The sequence below is a fragment of the Callospermophilus lateralis genome, chromosome 17 (assembly GCF_048772815.1).
Source record: "Callospermophilus lateralis isolate mCalLat2 chromosome 17, mCalLat2.hap1, whole genome shotgun sequence".
NCBI lineage: Eukaryota > Metazoa > Chordata > Mammalia > Rodentia > Sciuridae > Callospermophilus > Callospermophilus lateralis.
In genome coordinates this window covers 488,855-507,351 of record NC_135321.1, presented here as the reverse complement: position 1 = coordinate 507,351, position 18,497 = coordinate 488,855, and the positions used below count along the sequence as shown (strand labels likewise).

At 56.3% G+C, this 18,497-nt stretch overlaps 1 protein-coding gene across 1 annotated transcript; it reads left to right on the top strand.

Annotated features, from left to right (window-relative positions):
- Positions 1-3,008: 3,008 nt before the first annotated feature.
- Kcng2 (potassium voltage-gated channel modifier subfamily G member 2) lies at positions 3,009-18,474 on the top strand. Its single transcript, XM_076837325.2, has 2 exons — positions 3,009-3,647; positions 17,713-18,474. Exons 1-2 carry the CDS (start codon positions 3,009-3,011, stop codon positions 18,472-18,474), a joined length of 1,401 nt encoding a protein of 466 aa, XP_076693440.2.
- The last annotated feature ends 23 nt before the right edge of the window (positions 18,475-18,497 follow it).

Below are 18,497 nucleotides of genomic sequence, written 5' to 3'. Positions count from 1 at the left end.
CCTTCCCCCAGCTGTAGGGGAAGCACACTGCAGGAGGGTGCCCTAGTGCCTGAGCTGCCCCGGGGCAGGTAGCTCACTCTGGACCCCTTAACATGTGAGATGCATGTAACGAGCAAGATATTCAGACTGTGTGGGTTAGACACAATAATTTACCCAGCACCTACTTAAAAGCTGTTTTTAATTTTTAAAAATTGAGATTAAGCTGGGCAAAGTAGTACACGACTGTGATTCTAGCAACTCCGGAGACTGAGTCAGGAGGATCACAAATTCAAAGCCAGCTTCTGCAACTTAGAGAGACCCTGTCTCAAAATAAAAAAATAAAAAGGGCTGAGATTGTGACTCAGCAGTAAATTGCCCCCAAACTCAGTCTCAGGTACAAAATATATAAATATAAATTAGATTAAGTCTCATAAGGTCACTCTACCATTTTAATCATCTCAACCCTCAATTCAGTGGGTTTGGTAAATTAACAGTATAACCATCACCACTAAGCCCAGAACACTGTCACTTCCACAAAAGAAACTTGGTGCCCATGTCCACTGCCAGCCTTGTCTTCCTGTGGGTGCATGTAGACTGGATGTGGCACATGAAGTGGCCCCTGGCATGCCCTTCCTATGGTTGTCCTCAGTGCCGCCTCCCAAGGTCAGCCACACTGCAGCAGCACCTCCTTCTTCTCCACAGCTGACCTGTCCCGGTGTATGAATGGACCCAGTTTGTTCACCCATGTGCCTGTTGATGGGATCCGGGTCACTGTCACCTTGGGCTGCTGTGCATGAGCTGGTGCAGGCATCTGTGTCCAGGTTGTCATGAGAAATGCTGTCATTCGCTGGTGTCTTCCGGGCTGGGTTTGCAGGGCCGTGACCCCTGGCTGGCCTTTCTGGGGAGCTGCCAGGCTGTTTCCCACTTCCTGCTGGCCACATGCCAGTTCTGGTTTGGCCAGGTCCCCTCCAGCCCTTGCTTCTTTCCCGTGTGGTGAGGACGTTTACAGGTGTGAGGAGGCGTCTCCCTGTAGTTTTTAGGAAACACTAACTTGACCCCAGGCTCCTCCAACGAGCACTTACTGGCTGCTCTCAGAGCCCCTCACCTGCCTCTTGACAGCTCAACATTGGGTGTCTTCACGTGACTCTCGTAGAGCTGCTTACATGTGTGGATTTATGTTTTCATCAAATTTGGGGATTTTTATCCCCATCGTTTCTTCAGATATTCTTTTGCTGCTTTCTCCTTGTGGGATATCATACATCCCACAAGTAGGTACCCTCCACAGGAGCCACAGATACCTCAGGATCCATTTGTTTTCTTGTTTCTCCCGCCCCCACCCGCTCCTGGGCAATGAACCCAGCCCTTTTTATTTTTATTTTAAGACAGGTCTCACTAAGTTGCCCAGGCTGGCCTGGGCCTGGCAACTCCCGCTCCTGAGTTGCTGGGGCCACAGGTGGGTGCTGCTGCACCTGGCTTCAGTTTCTTTGGGCTCCTCAGACGTGTCGCCCTCCGTGGCCTGTCTCAAGTCAGGGTGCTTTCTGCAGCCTCCTGGATCTGCCCTGGGGCCCCTGGAGGGCGTATTTCATTACTGCATGTTTCAGCCCCAGAGTTTCTGTCACTCCCTCCGTAACATCCATGTCCACTGGTCCTATGTGTGGCAAGACATTATTCTTGCAGTCTCCTCTGTTCACAGTCTCAGCAGGCTTGGGCAGTTTGCTGCAGTTTCTCTCTGTGGAGGCTACACATTTCATTCTTTGTACACCTCCTGAGTTTTCCATAGAACATTTTAAGAGGCAGGTCTGAAACCACACCCCCTGGGATTTGTTGTAGCTACTGATGTTCGATAACTTTACTGGAATGATTTTTAACGGTCTGTATTTTTGTTCAAAATGTGGCTGCTAACATCTCTGTTCTATCAGCTCAGTGGTCAATGGGTAAGTGGACACAGATTCTTAAATGCCCAGAATGGAAAGCAAAGCAAGCTTTGCACACAGGCTTTGTGTGTGTGTTTATCTCACTCCAACCCATGCCAGACAGTTCACACCACAGTCTTGCCCTCACCTCACCTTCTCCGTGTCTGTCCTGATCTCTGCCTTGCCCCCACCTGCGGGCAGTGTGGTGATCAGCCCCAGGAGAGATGCAAGGAACTCCGTTGGTCTTTCCTGAGCTTGTGCACAGTCCAGGCTTGAGCATGGTATTCTGGAGTCTCAAGAATTAGCTGGAACAGATTTCTAAGTTCCTATTCCCCAAAGTGCCCCACTCCCCAGCCTGTCCTCCCACACACTCTGCCTAGCCTGTGGTTTATCCCGGCTGTGACCCACTGCCTCAGCAGCAATAGCTAAGGCATTGGCCAATAAATATTTTCACTCCACACTGCCTGCTTTGGCACTGGGAGAGTTGCCAGCTATGAGAGACAAAGCCAAGACCTTCAAGCTGGCTTCTGGGAACCACCAGATAGGTCCAGGTAATGACAGTTACCAGTGCAGGAGGTCCGACTGTAGGGGAGAGCCTTTGCAGGCTGTGTTTCCAGGGCCACTGCTAAGCTGGGAGCAGAGCAGAAGAGGCACAGTCAAAACTGCAAAGCTTCAGACTGGGCTGTGCTGTTTTGAGTGTTCCGAGGTTGCTGGTTAGTTCCCAGAGTTCAAAAAGAGTTGATTTTAGAATTATCTTACCAGGTTTTTTCCCCATTGTTTTGGGCAACGCCTTGCCCAAATCTCTGGCTGTGTCTCTAAGACGGACCCAAATATGAATTTGTGCAAGCCTCTCTCCAGCACCTGTTCCAAAACACAAATCCCAGCATGTGTCACTGTTCTTCAGGCCACGAGTTAAGGCCAGGTCTCCACTTAACCGCTCCGCTAGAAAGCTTGAAAGTTCTGCTGTTTGGATTTTGTGAGGTTGGGAATGCGAGAGGAGAAAGCAGCAGGTTCACTGGCGCCTGCCTCTTTTTTCTTGCAGACCCCGTCTCCTAAGAGCGCGGCTCCGTGACCTCTTTGGGCAGCACCTCTGAGCACCGGCCGGCACATGGGGCCATGGCCCTACTCCCGGGGCACGCGGAGCCCCCCAGGTGGCCGCCTGGCGGTGGACCCGCCCACGCTCGGCACGTCATCATCAACGTCGGCGGCTGCAGGGTTCGCCTGGCCTGGGCCGCGCTGGCGCGCTGTCCCCTCGCGCGCCTCGAGCGCCTGAGCGCATGCCGAGGCCGCGACGAGCTGCTGCGCGTGTGCGATGACTATGACGTGAGCCGTGACGAGTTCTTCTTCGACAGAAGCCCGTGCGCCTTCCGAGCCATAGTGGCCCTGCTGCACGCCGGGAAGCTGCGGTTGCTGCGTGGACCGTGCGCACTGGCCTTCCGTGACGAGCTGGCCTACTGGGGCATCGACGAGGCGCGCCTGGAGCGCTGCTGCCTGCGCCGCCTGCGCCGCCGCGAGGAGGAGGCCGCCGAGGCACGCGCTGTGCGGACTGGGCACGTGGCGCCAGGGAGCCCTGCGCGCGGCCTGGGGCCGGGGCGGCTGGAGCGCAGTCGGCAGCGCCTGCGTGATGTGGTGGACAACCCCCATTCGGGGCTGGCAGGCAAGCTCTTCGCCTTTGTCTCCGTGTCCTTCGTGGCCGTCACGGCGGTTGGCCTTTGCCTGAGCACCATGCCGGACATCCGTGCAGAGGAGGAGCGGGTGAGCGTGGTGGGTCGGCGGGGCCGCCCTTGGGCAGGGTGGGGCGGGAAGTGCTGGCTGGGGGCAAGCCTAGCTTGTGGGAGGTGGCAACGCTGGCAGCCCTGCCAACCCCAGAACAACATGGTGGGACACACGCTGGGGTCGGGACAGGACAGGACATAGAGGGTTAGAGGGCCCCAAGAGAGCCCTGGTCTTGTTTGTGTACAACCCTCCTGCAGTGGTGGGTGAGGCCACAGGCGTGAGTGAAGGTCCAGTGGGCAGAATCTGGGCTCTAGGTTAGAGTCAGTTTGGGCATCCATCCCCAGGCCTGATCCACTTTCTCTGGAGTCTTTCCAACAGCTCAGCCAGGGTGGACTACCTGAAGCTAAAAATATGCAGTACCTTAAGGGTCTAGAGAACTGTGTGGTTTGGCCCCAAATTTGGTCATTCCAGGGCAAAGGAATGAGACCTATGTTCTCCTGGGGCGGCAGGGCCAGAGCCAAGTCAGCTTTGGGGTGGGGTGGGGGGAGGCAGGGACGGGACTCCATCACATCACAGTAGCTTTCTGCCCCCTTGTTTCTCGCTTGTTGACCAATGGGAGAATTCCAGCACAGAAGAGCTAGGCAGAAGTATCACTTGTGGGTTAAGCTAAGTTCTCAAGACAAAGCAAGGGCAGATGAAAGTCTGCCCTTGCAGTTAGCCTGCATTTGCACACATTGTGCATCATGGAATGTCCTGAAAACATTGTGTAAGGATGGTGTATACCAGGGCAGGTGTCGGGATCAGTAGGGAAGGGACGGTCACTCCTCCTCATGGTGCTTCATTCCTACAGAGGCTCCTAACCTTCCACCTCTGGTCAGCTGGCCAGAGCCCTTTGGGTGTCCAGGGACAAGGCTGGAGCCCTCCAGGGGTTAGCTCATTCAGAGAAGCAGGAGAGCTGAATGGAGTAGGAGCGTGGCACCTTACTACAGGCTAGGTTTGCATGTAAATTTTGGACATTGGTTGGCCTGTTTCGTTGATGAGGGTCCCACAACTGAGCTCTCATGTCCAGTCATCTAATCAAGCCTGAGTTGCTAATTCTGCTTCTAAAAAGATACTGATGTGTTTGTATTTCTAAGTAGCGATTACTCAGTGCAGTATTCAGAAGGGGGAGATCACTTACATAAGACCAGGGAGCGGAGCAGTCAGGGCTGCCTGGGCCAGCAAAGGGTCTGGGCAGCCCAACTGCAGATCCTCTCTTAGGCACCTCTGGTCCCCATCACGCCTCTTCACACTCCCAGACACTATCTTCCTAACTCAGTTTCACATTCAAGAGTGGAGCCTCCATTGTGGGAGGACATGGGGAGAGGCATCCATGCCGCCAGAGGTGCTGGCCACTGTGGGCTCTTGGAAAGCTGTTTGCCAATGGTCAAGAGCTGTGACAAGACGCTCTGAGGACATCTGTCTCAGGGACCTGGGAAGCTACAGGCACTGTGGGCGGGCTGCGGGTCCCACACCCTCTAGAATAAGGACGATGTTAGTCAGCTGGACCTGTGGCATTTGCTTCGGGTTAGGAAGGAAGGCAGTGATCCCAGATGGGCTCCTAGCAGGTGCTGTCAATGATGAGCCACCGCCTGTCCGACTTAAAACAAGATCCGTTCTGGTACAGTCCTGTGGGCGAGAGTTCACAATGGGTGTGCAAGGGCCAGAAGCCCAGGTGCCACAGGGTGGTCCCTTCTGCAGGCTGTGGAGATGCCTGCCCTTGCAGCCTCCTCCATCACCAGTACACATCCCTGGCCTCCACTTCCACCTGTCTCCTGCTCTGACTGGCCCCAGCTGTCCCCTTACTACACTGAGCCCAACTGGTGATCGGGTCACTCTTCCATCCTGGGTCCCTTAACTTGGTCACACCCATAAGTCCCTTTTGTCTTGTGAGGTGCTGTCTCCCTGGGCTCCAGAGTGAGGAGTGGGTGACCTCTGGGTCGAGTGCTGGGGCAGCCCACATCCTGTCCCACATCCTGCCCTGAAAGCCACTTGCCTCCTACATCAGAGAAGTCCGCAGGCGTCTGCCTCCTGGCACCTGGTCCAGGCACCCAGAGGGGGAGGGACATGTGTCACTGCTAGAGAGCAGCAGTGGCTGGCTGCGGGATCGGAGGAAGACCTGTGAGTTGGAATCGCACTGTCTCGCAGTTCTCCTGGGCCTGCTGCTGTTCACACTAAGCAGCCCTAGGACTGTTATTCATAGTCCTGTCCCCACGAGATCCGAGACCTAGAGCAGAGGGCTCACCTGTGCCCAGACCTGACCCTGAGGACCAGCCCTCATGCTGCAGGTCAGACCCTTCACTCTGAGGGTCTGGGCAGGAGGGTCTGGAGGAGGGGCCATCTGCTGGGTCGTCCCCATCCTGTGGGCTTGTCCCCTGCATCGTGTGCTCTGGAGCTGCACCTAGACCTGCCTGCTGTCCAAGCAGGGCTCGGGCTTGGGGTGACCGCCATGAGTGTTGGATGGAGGACCCAGTGTGTCTCTGCCCCACCTCATGCTGCCATCCAGTGCTGATGGTGGCTTAGGGACCACGACAAAGGTGTCACATGCACACACAGGTGCCGCACAGGCCCTGAGGGCAACAACCCTGATGGCTGTGGAGTGACCTGGAAGGACTCTCTGTAGTGAGGCCAGGAGGCTGAGGGTGCTGCAGGTCCAAGGCACCCCCAGTGGTCAGCGCATGCCGGGGGCTGGCTTCTGGACGAGGTGGGGTCTCAGTGCCACTCGACCATGAAGAGGCGTGGGCAGGGCTTCTCACTCCAGCAGGGAGCTGGGGGAGCTCTCCTGTGCAGGGGTGGCTGTGTTGCCTGGGCCCGTGCAAACCAGCCTCTGAGAAGAGCCGGGGGCTGCCTAGCTTGCAGTAAGGGGCATTTCTCCAGGTCCACCACCTTCTTTCATGTTCTGACCATCTGGCTGTGTAGGTCGATTTTCCTCTTTAAATTTGCATGATTAACTGAAGGCCAACGTGATTAGTTATGGATTTCACACCTGGGAGCCCGGCTCCTAGACCCCCTGAGGATGTGTCTGCAGCATTGAGAGCTGGTGCTGTCTGGTGCACACGGCACATGGTGTTTTGTCAGCTTCTGCCTAGAGCGAGATCAGTGCTGTGTCTGAGCTGGGCCACCATCCCCTGTGCACAGTGCACCGACTCATGTGTCAGTCACCCCCAGAAGTACCTCATAGACATATCCAGGGCAAAGTCTGACCAGCAGCTGGGCACCCCGTGGCCCAGTCCACTCATTCCCCACCACTGGTGCCCTCCATCCCACCAGTGTGGGTCTGTATGGTGGGGCCCTGGCTCACCAGCATCCATGAGGTGAGGAGGAATCACACTTCCCAGCTCCTCCCGATGTCTTCCTGGGCCCTGCGTGGTCTGTGGGGCCCCTGACCAGCCTCCAGGGCTGTGCACTCCAGCTCGAAGCTTGGATAAAGCTTCTGAGGCCCACCCTGAGCCTTGTGGTAAGCTGCCCTGGACCCACACATGGGGGTGCTCACACTGAGAACCATCTGCTGCCAGGCAGGTATTCTGCACAACTCAGGATGTTGAGGCAGGAGGATCGCAAGTTCAAGGCCAGCCTAGCAATTTAGTGAGACACTGTCTCAAAGTGAAGTGAAAAGGGCTGAGATTACAACTCACTGGTGCAGCACCTCTAAGTTCATCCCCCCCCCCAAAAAAAAGAGAGAAAGGGAAAAATACCGACATGGTTCATTTGGAAAAGGCAGACCAAGGCACTCCCAAGGGAACCACAGCCTGAGCTTTCCCATCCCAGGCCTGGTGACAGCCATGGTGCAGTGTGGGCCATGGACGACAGCTGTGGCATGGCCACAGCAGGGCCTAGTGGTGGCCATGGTGCTGGGACAGCTGTGGTGTGACAGCTGTGGGGGTGAAGGCTGTGGTGTGGTGACAGCTGCATGGTGGCCCCTGTGCTAGGGCTGTGGTGTCAGACCTGCATTCAGGCTCCTTCTCGCTGTGAACTGAGCAGCAGAGCTGGACCCCGACTGCAGCCTCTCAGGTCGGTCCTCCCAGCTGGTGTTGCCTGATGAATTTATGCTTGGGTGGATTCAGTTCCCTTCTGTCACCCAAAGTGAGTCCGGGTGGGCAGCATGGGTCAGCATGGTCTCTCCCAGAGGCTCCCAGCTGCCCTTCCTAGGCGTGGAGACAAAACCTAGTGGGGTGGGGGGCAACCCATGGCCACACATGGGTGCCTGGGGGTCTGTTGACAAGACTGTGTGGCACTCCTGGGCGGAGCCATCTTCACAGAGGCCCAGGACGCCGCAGGTGGCGTTTGCACAGAGGAGGGAGAGGCAGACAGTGCCCACACACTGCTGCCCTGCCTGCTGGCCCCCTAGGGCCATGCTTGGACCGCTGGAGCACAGAGGGCCGAGGGTACTGGCCAGAGCGCAGGGCACTGCGGGCCCTGCCTGGAAAGCCCCGTCAGCCACAGACTCCCCATCCCGTCTCAGGGTAATGGGTTGGGCTGGCTTATCTTCATGTTTGCAGAGACCTGCTCCACGCATCGGCAAACCAGCAGCACGGCCATGAGTGAGTCTGTGCTGCGCATCCTGGAGGGCCTCGGGCCTGGGGTCGGATGTGGTCGCCCCCCTTCCTGTTCTGTGAAGTGGGGACCATTCCTCAGGGTGCTGCGAAGTGGGGTGAGCGCACAGCAGGGGCTCGGCCATCCTGCTCCTCTGCGGTCCTCCCCCATGCAGCTGGCCCCTCCCCCGCAGGAGTCCCCAGTGCTGTCACACCCCTGGTGGCCAGGGTACCATGCTGCCCAGATGGATGTGGGAGGCACAGAAGGCCAGTGCCCACATCCGGGATCTCTGCCTGCTTTTGTGGGAGGCCACGTGGGCTCTGGGAGGCAGGGAACAGCTGGAGCTGGTGAGGCTGCTCAGTGCAGGCCAAGAGGAAGCTCCGGTTGTTCCCTCTGCTCCCTGCCCAGATCTGGCTAGAGAAAGCTAGGAGATTCGTGTTTCTGGTTTTCGCTTTAGTCTGGTGGGAACATGTATTCAAATGCCTAGAATAGAAGCACAGATTCTTTTCTCCATAACCTATCCAAGATTTTTGGTCTCTCCTTGTCTCCAAAAGAGGCACAATTGGGCATTGGTTTGGGTGTGTGTCTGATGGCTGCCAGACCCCAAGACAGTCACTTCTCCCTGGAGCTCGGGCTCCTCACCAGTCACCTGCAGGCTCTTCAAAGGGATTTGCTTGAATGGTGCCTGAGAATTGGGGACGTGTTTCACCCTCTTTTTTGGTACTGGGGATTGAACCCAGGGTCACTGAGCCACATCCCCAGAGCTTTTTGTTGTTCATTTTGAGACAGGGTCTCACTAAGGGGCCAGGATGGCCTTGAACTTTCACCTCTCCAGCCATTTCATGGCTTCACCCTTTCTCCACAGAGCATGCAAACGCACCATGTGACTGGAGGAGCGGGCCAGGGCCTCTCGCCTCTGGGCCCACAGCTTCTCCATGCCAAGCAGATTTGCTGTCCACAGAAATATGTGAGAGCTAGTCAGATGCAGCAGCTGGTGGGAGAACAGGTCGGGCTCCATGCTGTAGGTCCAGCACACCAGGATGGCCCCTCTGCCTCCCTGCAGGTGGACAAAGGCAGCACTGTGGGTGCAGGCAGCTGCTGAGAACCCTGAGGAAAGGCTGTCTGCCATCTCACCTTTCCCAAGTCCTGGACCCTGGGTGGACTGCTTCTTTGCCTGGAGTTCCTAAGGTCAGTGTGGGTCTTGTCTGCCTCCCGGAGCAGCCCGCTGTGAGCACGCCCTGGCTGAACCCTGCCGGTGCCCCACCAGCTCCTAGAGGGGAGGAGAGGCCGAGCTGTGAACTGAGAAGCAGAGCTGGACTCCGACTGCAGCCTCTCAAGTCGGTCCTCCCAGCTGGCGCTGCCTGATGAATTTATGCTTGCATGGATTCAGTTCCCTTAAAAAATGCAGCTTATCTGTCAAAATAATTCAGTCCTATTTAGGGAGATGATGGGAGGCAATGAAATCATAGACTCTTGGAAGAATCCTTCACCTCCACTTATTCCAGTAAACTCTCAGTAGCTCTTCAACTGCAAGAACCAAGCAGGACAGATGCCTGACCTGAGGGCTGACAAGAATGGGCCCTTCCTGGCCACCCACCATCCCCCTCTTCACAAGTCTTCCTTCTTACTGCTGGTGGGCCCAGGAGAGGGGCAGGTGGGGGAGGCAGCACAGCCATCTGCCCAGGAAGCCACCAGGGAAGGTCCCTGCTCTGTTTCTCTGACCTGGAAGCCAGGGTGTCCTGAGGACATCATTCTAGTAACCGCCATCATCATTCTAGTAACCCGCCATCATCATTCTAGTAACCGCCATCATCATTCTAGTAACCCGCCATCATCATTCTAGTAACCGCCATCATCATTCTAGTAACCCGCCATCATCATTCTAGTAATCTAGTAAGGTGTGTACTTAGCAAGGACCCGCACTGGAGCATGCTGTAGGCAAAGTGAAAGATGTATTCTTAGTAACGGTGGACGCTGGAGCTGCTGTAGGCAAATCCGAACAGCGTGGTCAGCAAGGACAGAAGCTGCTCACACCGGCAGTCCAAGGACCCCAGGCAGCTGGGCGCAGTGGCATGGGCCTGTGCTCCCAACTACTACGGAGGCTGAGGCAGAAGGATCACTTGAGCCCAGGAGTTTGAGGCCAGTCTGGGCAACATAGACTCTGTCTTGAACAGAAATGACCAGACATCCAGATTCAGTGTGTGGGGCATTAAGCATGCAGACGACAGCTTTACCAGTCAGGAAAGGACGGCCATCCCCTGGGTGGTGCTGGGTAGAATTCAGATAAATCTCAGGTCTCTGGGAAACTGTCGAAAAAACTAAGTCCACATGGTTAATAAAAGAAAATGTAGGTGAATATATTTTCCCTTTTGGGTGTGGAGGAAATCTTTTTAGGTTTGGTAAGAAAGCCAGAAACCACACAGGAAAATATTTCACGACACAAAAATTAAAAGCTGGTGAAAGCCCTCCCCAGACTTGAGCAGTTAGCTGTGACCTAGGAGCAGACTTGCAGCACCCATGGCTCATGGCTGATGTCTGGGGAGGTCTGAGGAGTCGGGAAGCCCTGCCAGGAGGAGCCAGCACCTGCCCGGTGTGACACAGCTGTGGGGCCCATGGGAGGTGGCGGAGGAGGCATGTGGCAGTGAGGCCAGCTCCTGCCCACACCCGTGTGGCAGGGCTGGGTGCAGGTTCCTCATGGTTGTGCCCCCCCAGAGCCACGAGGAGCTCCTGTGTGGGAGCGGAGCGGGAGAAAGAGCTGCATCTCCTGTCTGGGGTGGCCCTGACAAGTTGTTTGACCAGGGGAAATCAGAACAGCATTTCCCATCCAGCTGTAGTCTGTAGTGATAGTGGTCTATTCAGTTCAAACAGGCTCACCTCTGCAAACCAAGAGCTTAGTGCCCTGCGCCGGGCACAGAGCCGACGTGGGGGGGAGCAGGCACATGGACTTGGTGAACAGCTGTGGTCAGCTCTGGGTGGAAAACAGTGGCTCAGGGTTCATGTTGGACATGGAGGAAATCAATGGGTGACCTGGAGCCCTGGGGGGCGCCCTGTCCACACTCACAGGAGGCCTCACCATCTGTACCTCCCGGGGGCCTCAGAGCAGGTGAGTAGATGCAGAAGAGCCCCAGGAGGGACGGCTCACTCCTGTGGCACCTGGCAAGCCAGGGGCCACCAGCCAGGCTCTGTTGGTTCAATGCACCCCACAGTAGGACCCCACGGTTCATGGCAGAGCCTCCAGGGGCCGGCGGGGCTGGGCTGGGGAGGCCAGAAGCCAGGATTGGTCCTGATGAATTCATTTCCGTGTCACCAGCACAAAGCACTGGAGGAGGCGTTGGCAGGAGAGGGAGCTGACAGGCCGCTCAGCACAGATCATCTGAAAGGAGGGGCTCTGTTATTTCTGAGTAAATGGCTGTTGTGCTATTTTTAAACAGTGGGTTCTCCTGGGTCGATTTTCTATTCCTCTGTTCCTTCTCTGTTTGCAACACCAGATCTGATAAGAGCAATCATTTTAAAAAATAAGCCTCATTCAGTTCAAAGCTGAATTGTTATAAATTTATAGTAAAATGAGTTGAATATTTTCTTTCTGGTGCTTAGGGGAGCTAAAGAGGAATTGCACAGAGTCACTAAGGAAAGAGAGGTGCATCTGGTGTCCAGCGTGGGAGCAGCATGGAGCTCAGAGCCATAGTCCCAGTCAAAGGCAGACGGCAGGACTGGTGAGGCGACGGGAGGAAGTGTCCAGAGGACGCACAGGCGCTCTTCAGAGGGCCGTGGGCAGTGTCAGGATTCAGTCGCACCAAGCACACCGCACACCCACCAGGGAAGGCACTGGCCTCGGGGCTCTATGAAGCAGCCGCCCGCTAAGTCGGGCCCTCGCCACGGGCCTTTCAGTCTCCTGTTCCCACGCGTGTCTGGAGAGATGTGGAGCACGGTGGTGTTCCTGGGCAGGCTGCTGCTGCTGAAGGCTTGACAGCATGGGCCCGGGCAGGGGTGCAGCACCTGGGTGCGCTGGCACTCTGAGTGCAATCCAGGCGTCCCGCTGAGCACAGACCACCACCTTCAGGGAATCAGAGGCCTCTGTTCGTCTTCATGAGAGAACACCCAGGGCCAGTGTCCACACGGACCTCTGACAGGTCAGCTTTCTAACAGTGGGGTGGCTGTGGTTCCTGGTGAGCCCGCTGCTCCCTCTGCCCCCAGGCATCTCCTACCACCTGCTCTGCCAGCACCTAGCCCAGCAGCCTGGCGGAGAGCACAGCAAGGGCACCCTCCTGCAGTGCCTGTGAATTTTCTGGTGGCATCAGCTCTGCCGGGCAACGTGAAAGTGGCCTGAGAAAGCAAAGCTAGACCCCCTGGTCCCACTGCACCCAGAGGACACTGCTGGCGGTGAGGTGGTCTTCCTGCTTTGTTTCTGCCCATGTGGGCAGGAAATAGTTGAGCTGGGCACGGAACCCAGGGCCTTGCATGTGCCAGGCAAGTGCTGTACCACTGAGCCACACCCCAGCCCTCATCACACTATAAACTGAGCTCTGCTGGCCATCCTGCTGGAAACCAAAGCTCGTTGACATGAGAGTGTGGGTGCCCTCTGTCTTCTCTGGTGGCCTTGGTCATGGCTACATTGTTTTGGTAAGACCATAATTTATTCAGCAAGCTTCCCTTTAGTACTGAATATTTAAGTTCCTGGGGTTTTTTTTTTTTTGTAAAAAGAAATAAAATGGTTGATACTTGGAATTCAGTTAGGAGATGGATTGCCACATCTTCTCTCTTCTTGCTCCCTCAACCCTGCTACGGAGACGGTGAGGGAGAGCTCAGAGTGCGCGGTGAAGACAGTGCAGGCAAAGGGAACAGGTGCACGTGTCCACACGTTGTGGAAAGGAAGGCAGCAGGACACGGCATGCAGAGGCAGCCGAGGGACACTGAGACTGGGAAGTGAGACCACGAGGAGGTGGCCCAGCACTGCCCACACCCTGCAGGTCTCATCAATGGCTGTGGTGTACAGGACCACAGTAGGCACTGGGCAAGGACCTGAGCCTACCCCACCAACCCCAGCAGGAGTCCAAAGACCCTTGTCAGGAACCAGAAAGATCAGCTGTCACTTGGGCCTGACAGAGGCCCAACTGGCTGGTTGTCCCTTGTGAGACCCTGTGTCCAGCAAGCCTGCCCACATCAGAACCTCATGCTTGAGACGGACCCAGAGCCCACAGGGCTCACTGCAGGGAGCAGGAAGATGCAAGCGGAAGGAGGCCAGGGCTGTGGGCGGAGCTCTGGGAAGGACCTGCACCTGCAGAGGGTGCAGCTCAAAGACAGGAGGGAGGAAGGGAGCCTGGCAGGCTGGTCCTCCCCAACAGGCGGGTGCCACGTGCTCAGAGTGCCTCAGAGCCCTCAATCCCAGACTCCTAGTGGTCCCACACTGAGTACTCAGCAGCCCTCGCCCCAAGCCTGCAGGGAAGCCTGAGACCTCTAAAGGCTTCCTGGGGAGAGGGAAGAAAGGTGGTCCCACCTGGCAGTGAACAGCAGAACACCCTTCAGCCCCAGCATCGTGGGGACTGGGGTGGGGACGCTGGGCGTGTTCCCCTCTGATCTTCGTGTTGGCACTGGTGGCTCGGCTTGTGGGGCACACACAACCACACACCAGCCTTCCGTGTTTTCTGTGTGAGGCTCACCTCGGCAGCAGTGCTGAGAGCTGACCCAACAGACAACGCCTGCTATTCTGAGTGCAGTCTGCCCTCCACCTGTAATTGGACACCAAGTTGTACTTTCAGCCAACCTTGAAGGTAGAAGAAAAGCATTTCCAGATTTGCAAAGATGTCCAGGCACCTGCTCTTGGAAGTGGCTGGAGGGTGTGCTTCAATAGCCAGTGGAGTGAAGCAGGGAGAGACGCTGCCTCAGAAGCAGGAACCGTGCCAGGCACGGGGCCATGCCTTCATCCCGGCAACTCTGGAGGCAACCTAGTGAGACCCCACCTCAGAGTAAAAATAAAAAGGGCTGGGGGTGTAGTACACTAGTAAAGTGCCCCTGGGTTCATCCCCAGTGCTGAAAAACACCGAGTGGGATGTAGGGCTCCGTGGGGGAGCCCTTCCCTGCATGCTCCAGGGCCTGGGTCCATCTTTTGTACTCCATCGCAGCACAAAAAGAGTAAACCTCAGATCACCCTCAGTGGGAAGCCAGACCCAAGGCTGCAGCTGCATGAACACACAGAACCTTCTGGAACAGCAGGCAAGTGGTGTTGGTGAAACCACCCTCCAGGCAGAGACAGGCTCTGTACATGTCAGAGCCCACGAGGCTGTGTCCACAAGTGCGCTCCCCTTTTAGTAAGTCTTTGGGCCCATTTCTGATAGGCCCTGAGAATCCACTTTCTGAAACAGTTCTCAGGTCAGAGGACATACTCTCTGAAGGCTTTTAAAATGTATTTGTGCCAAGTTTGTATGAATGCAATCTGGGTCCTACCTGTGCCACCCTGGGCCTAAGACCCAGTGGCCCCTGTCTGCTGTCGAGTAGGGAGCAACCCGGCATTGGTAATGGCACGTGTCTTCCAGGTGCTCCAGGGGACTCCAGTGTGTGATCACTTGCTATTCTCAGCAGGTTCGGTTTTGTGTTTGTAACTGTGGGAAAGGCCACTGGAGAGGCTGAGATGTGTTCCACATCTGAACGTGGCTCAGGGATTCTCAGACATGCAGGACAGCAGGGGTACCCTGCCCTCCACCTCAGCTCAGACACACAGACTCCCTGGGCAGCTGCAGCCTTCAGACTGATCCAAGGGTCAGCGCCATGTGAAGGCCAGACAACCACAGTCAGGGCAGGAGGGAAGCCCTGCCTGCCAGGCCAGCTCAGTCAGACAGCCCTGTCGGGTCCTGAGGAATCAGGGTCTGCTTTCAGGGAGGATGGTCCAGAACCCGCCCCCCGCTAATCACCTATGGAGATTCTGTGCCACCCGGCTCCCACCCACGGTCTCTGCAGCTTACGGTTTAGGTGGCTGTGCCAGGTTGCCCAGACGCCTTCTCACGCACAGCTGAGGGTGACCAGTGGGGACTCATTGGACACACATTGGACCCAATGGGTAGGACATCCCAGATCTCCCAGGGACACAGGTTTGTCCCTCCCCCACCATCATGGAATCAGAGCGGGGGCAGCCTTATTTCCCAGGAAGGCTTTAGGGCAGTGTCCCTGGAGTGGGCTCAGATCCCGTGTGTGCAGCCCAAGCAAGCTGCCCAGGAGGTGCAGGCGTAGGGATGCTGAAGAGTGGAGTGCACCCACACCTGTAGGTGCCATGTCTTCACCAGGGTGTCTGGAGGGTTTCACACACTCGGAGTCCAGATGCCTGGATGTGGGAACTCCAGAACCCACAGACTTGCCAGAAATCCATCCATGGTCATAGGACTGGGTCAGAGGGCCTTCTAGAGGCAAGAGTACCGCCCTCCCCTCCGCAGGAAGGCAAGGAACAGTTCCAGCCACGTGGAGGGACGAGATCAACCTGGAACCTGCCAGCGGGGTGTGGAAGACACTGACCAGCTTACACACGTTGCCCTGAGCTGGCCCGTGCCCGGCTCAGAATGAGCTCATTGGAGCACAGAGAAGCTGTGGCAGCTTGTGGCTTTCTCTGGGCCTCTTGCAGGTTACATGACCCATCAGTGCCTGGGCCTGAATGTGCAGGATGACTCCTCCCTGTCCTAGGGTCCACAAAGGTCGAAACTCCTAGGACACATGCTGGTGGCCTGAAAGTGGAGCTGGGTGAGGTGGCATGTGCGGGGCTGGTGCTGCGGCTGCTGCGCACGCTGCTCACTGGGGCTGCGCTCACTGGAGGCTGAGGCAGGAGGATCACTTGAGCCCAGGAATTATAAGCCACACAGATTCCATCTCAAGACAAAAACACTGGGTTGCTGAGCCCAGACCTGGTGTGCACTAGGAGCGTCTGAGCCACCCTGAGCTGAGGTCTTGCTAATGATGGAAGGCTCAGGGGCTTTACCACCCTCTGCTTAGGGTAACCCACCACCACCACCAGCCTTAGAAGGTTTCTGTCTCCAGATGCTCACGGGACTGAGCCAAGCAGGGCAGGCTGCTATGGGGACTCCCTGCAGGACGGGCCCAGGACCCAGAGGTCACTGCCAAGGTTTCCTCCTTACAAGGTCACTGAGGGTATGAGGAGCCATGATTCCTCACTGTGGGTAGGACGTGGGCCCTGGGTCAGACTCTGTCCAAAGCATTTTCCGTGTACTGCATTAATGGACTCCCAGAGACTGTGCCAACCTTGCTTTCCTGGGATGAGTCCTTCATGTCCAATTCTTACTTTCACCTGCTGCTGAGCTCAGTTTGCTGCTCTCCTTAAAGCATCTTGCACTGGTATGGACAAAGAACTCCATCTGCAGTTTTCTTATGCTGACTTGGGTTGGTAAACACAGGCCAGAATGGGAGCCTGTATTCCCTCTGCCTGTAAAGATTTGGTATTGGCCCTGAGTTGGTGGAGCTCAGCAGTGGAGCCCTCTGGGCCTGGGCTCCCCTGAGTTTAGTCTCCTCACCTGCTTCCTTCTAGGCCCATTTCTGTGGTTTGCCTTTATAGAATTCACGCATTTCTAGAATTTACCCAACTTGTGGGTACCTCCTTCCCAGCGTTGTTCCGGTCCTTTTACTCCTGTCCATGTGGTAGCAATGTCCCCTCTTTCGTTTCTGATTTCAGTAGTTTGAGTTTTCTCTCTCCCCTGGTCACACTAGCTAGAAATGTGTCCCTTTAGTTGATCTCTTTAAAGAATCAGGTTTTGGATTTTTGGTCTGTCTCCTAGTCATTCATTCCAGCACTCATTTTTTCTTTTCTTTTTTCTTTTTTTTTTTTGGGGGGGGTGGAATTTTTTCTTTTTAAGTATGCATTTTGACCTATCTTACAGACATGGAGTACAACTTCTCATTCCTGGGGTCGAGCATGATGTGGAGTAACACTGGTCATTTACTCATCCATGAACATAGGAAAGTTTCCCATTCCTAGCCTCCCACCCTTCCAGGCCCCGTGCCCTGTCCAGTCTGGTGACACCGCACCCCATTGTGAGCCAGCATCCACATATCTGAGAGAACCTTTGGCTTTTGGGTTTGGAGGACTGGTTTATTTCACCTAGCATGACAGTCTCCAGTTGCATCAGTTTACTGGCAAATTCCAGTGCTAGTCTTATGGCCTCTTCACTTTTTGTGAATTTTATTTACTCTTCTTTACCTGGTTGCTTTTTTTTTTTTTTTTTTTAGAGAGAGAGAATTTTAATACTTCTTTATTTTTTTAGTTTTCGGCGGACACAACATCTTTGTATGTGGTGCTGAGGATCGAACCGGGCCGCTCGCCTGCCAGGCGAGTGTGCTACCGCTTGAGCCACACCCCCAGCCCCTACCTGGTCGCTTTAAGTGGAACGTTGGGTTATTAATCTGAGACCTTTCTTTCTTGTAGGCACCGCTGGCCATCATTTCAGAGGCGTTAAGTGGTTCGGGTTTTAAGTGACTTTCCAGTTTGCTGGGTCAGGCCGCAGCGAGCTTCCCCCAACCTCGTGTCCCCTCTCCTCCGCAGGGTGAGTGCTCCACCAAGTGCCGCAGCCTCTTTGTACTGGAGACGGTGTGCGTGGCCTGGTTCTCCTTCGAGTTCTTGCTGCGCTCCCTGCAGGCCGAGAGCAAGTGCGCCTTCCTGCGGAGGCCGCTCAACATCATCGACATCTTGGCCCTCCTGCCCTTCTACGTGTCGCTGCTGGTGGGCCTGGCGGCGGGGCCCGCGGGCAGCAAGCTGCTGGAGCGAGCGGGGCTGGTGCTGCGGCTGCTGCGCGCGCTGCGCGTGCTCTACGTGATGCGCCTGGCGCGGCACTCGCTGGGGCTGCGCTCGCTGGGCCTCACGGTGCGCCGCTGCGCGCGCGAGTTCGGACTGCTGCTGCTCTTCCTTTGCGTGGCCATGGCGCTCTTCGCGCCGCTAGTGCACCTGGCTGAACGCGAACTGGGTGCGCGGCGCGACTTCTCTAGCGTGCCGGCCAGCTACTGGTGGGCAGTTATCTCCATGACCACCGTGGGCTACGGCGACATGGTGCCGCGCAGCCTGCCCGGGCAGGTGGTGGCACTGAGCAGCATCCTCAGCGGCATCTTGCTTATGGCCTTCCCAGTCACCTCCATCTTTCACACCTTCTCGCGCTCCTACTCGGAGCTCAAAGAGCAGCAGCAGCAGCGCGCTGCCAGCCCGGAGCCCGCCCTGTGCGAGGACAGCACGCGCTCAGCCAGCGCCACCGAGGACAGCTCACAGGACCCCGAGGGCACCAGGGGTGCACAGGGCCCAGCAGGGCCGCTCTGAGCTGGCAGGAGGGTACTGCTCTG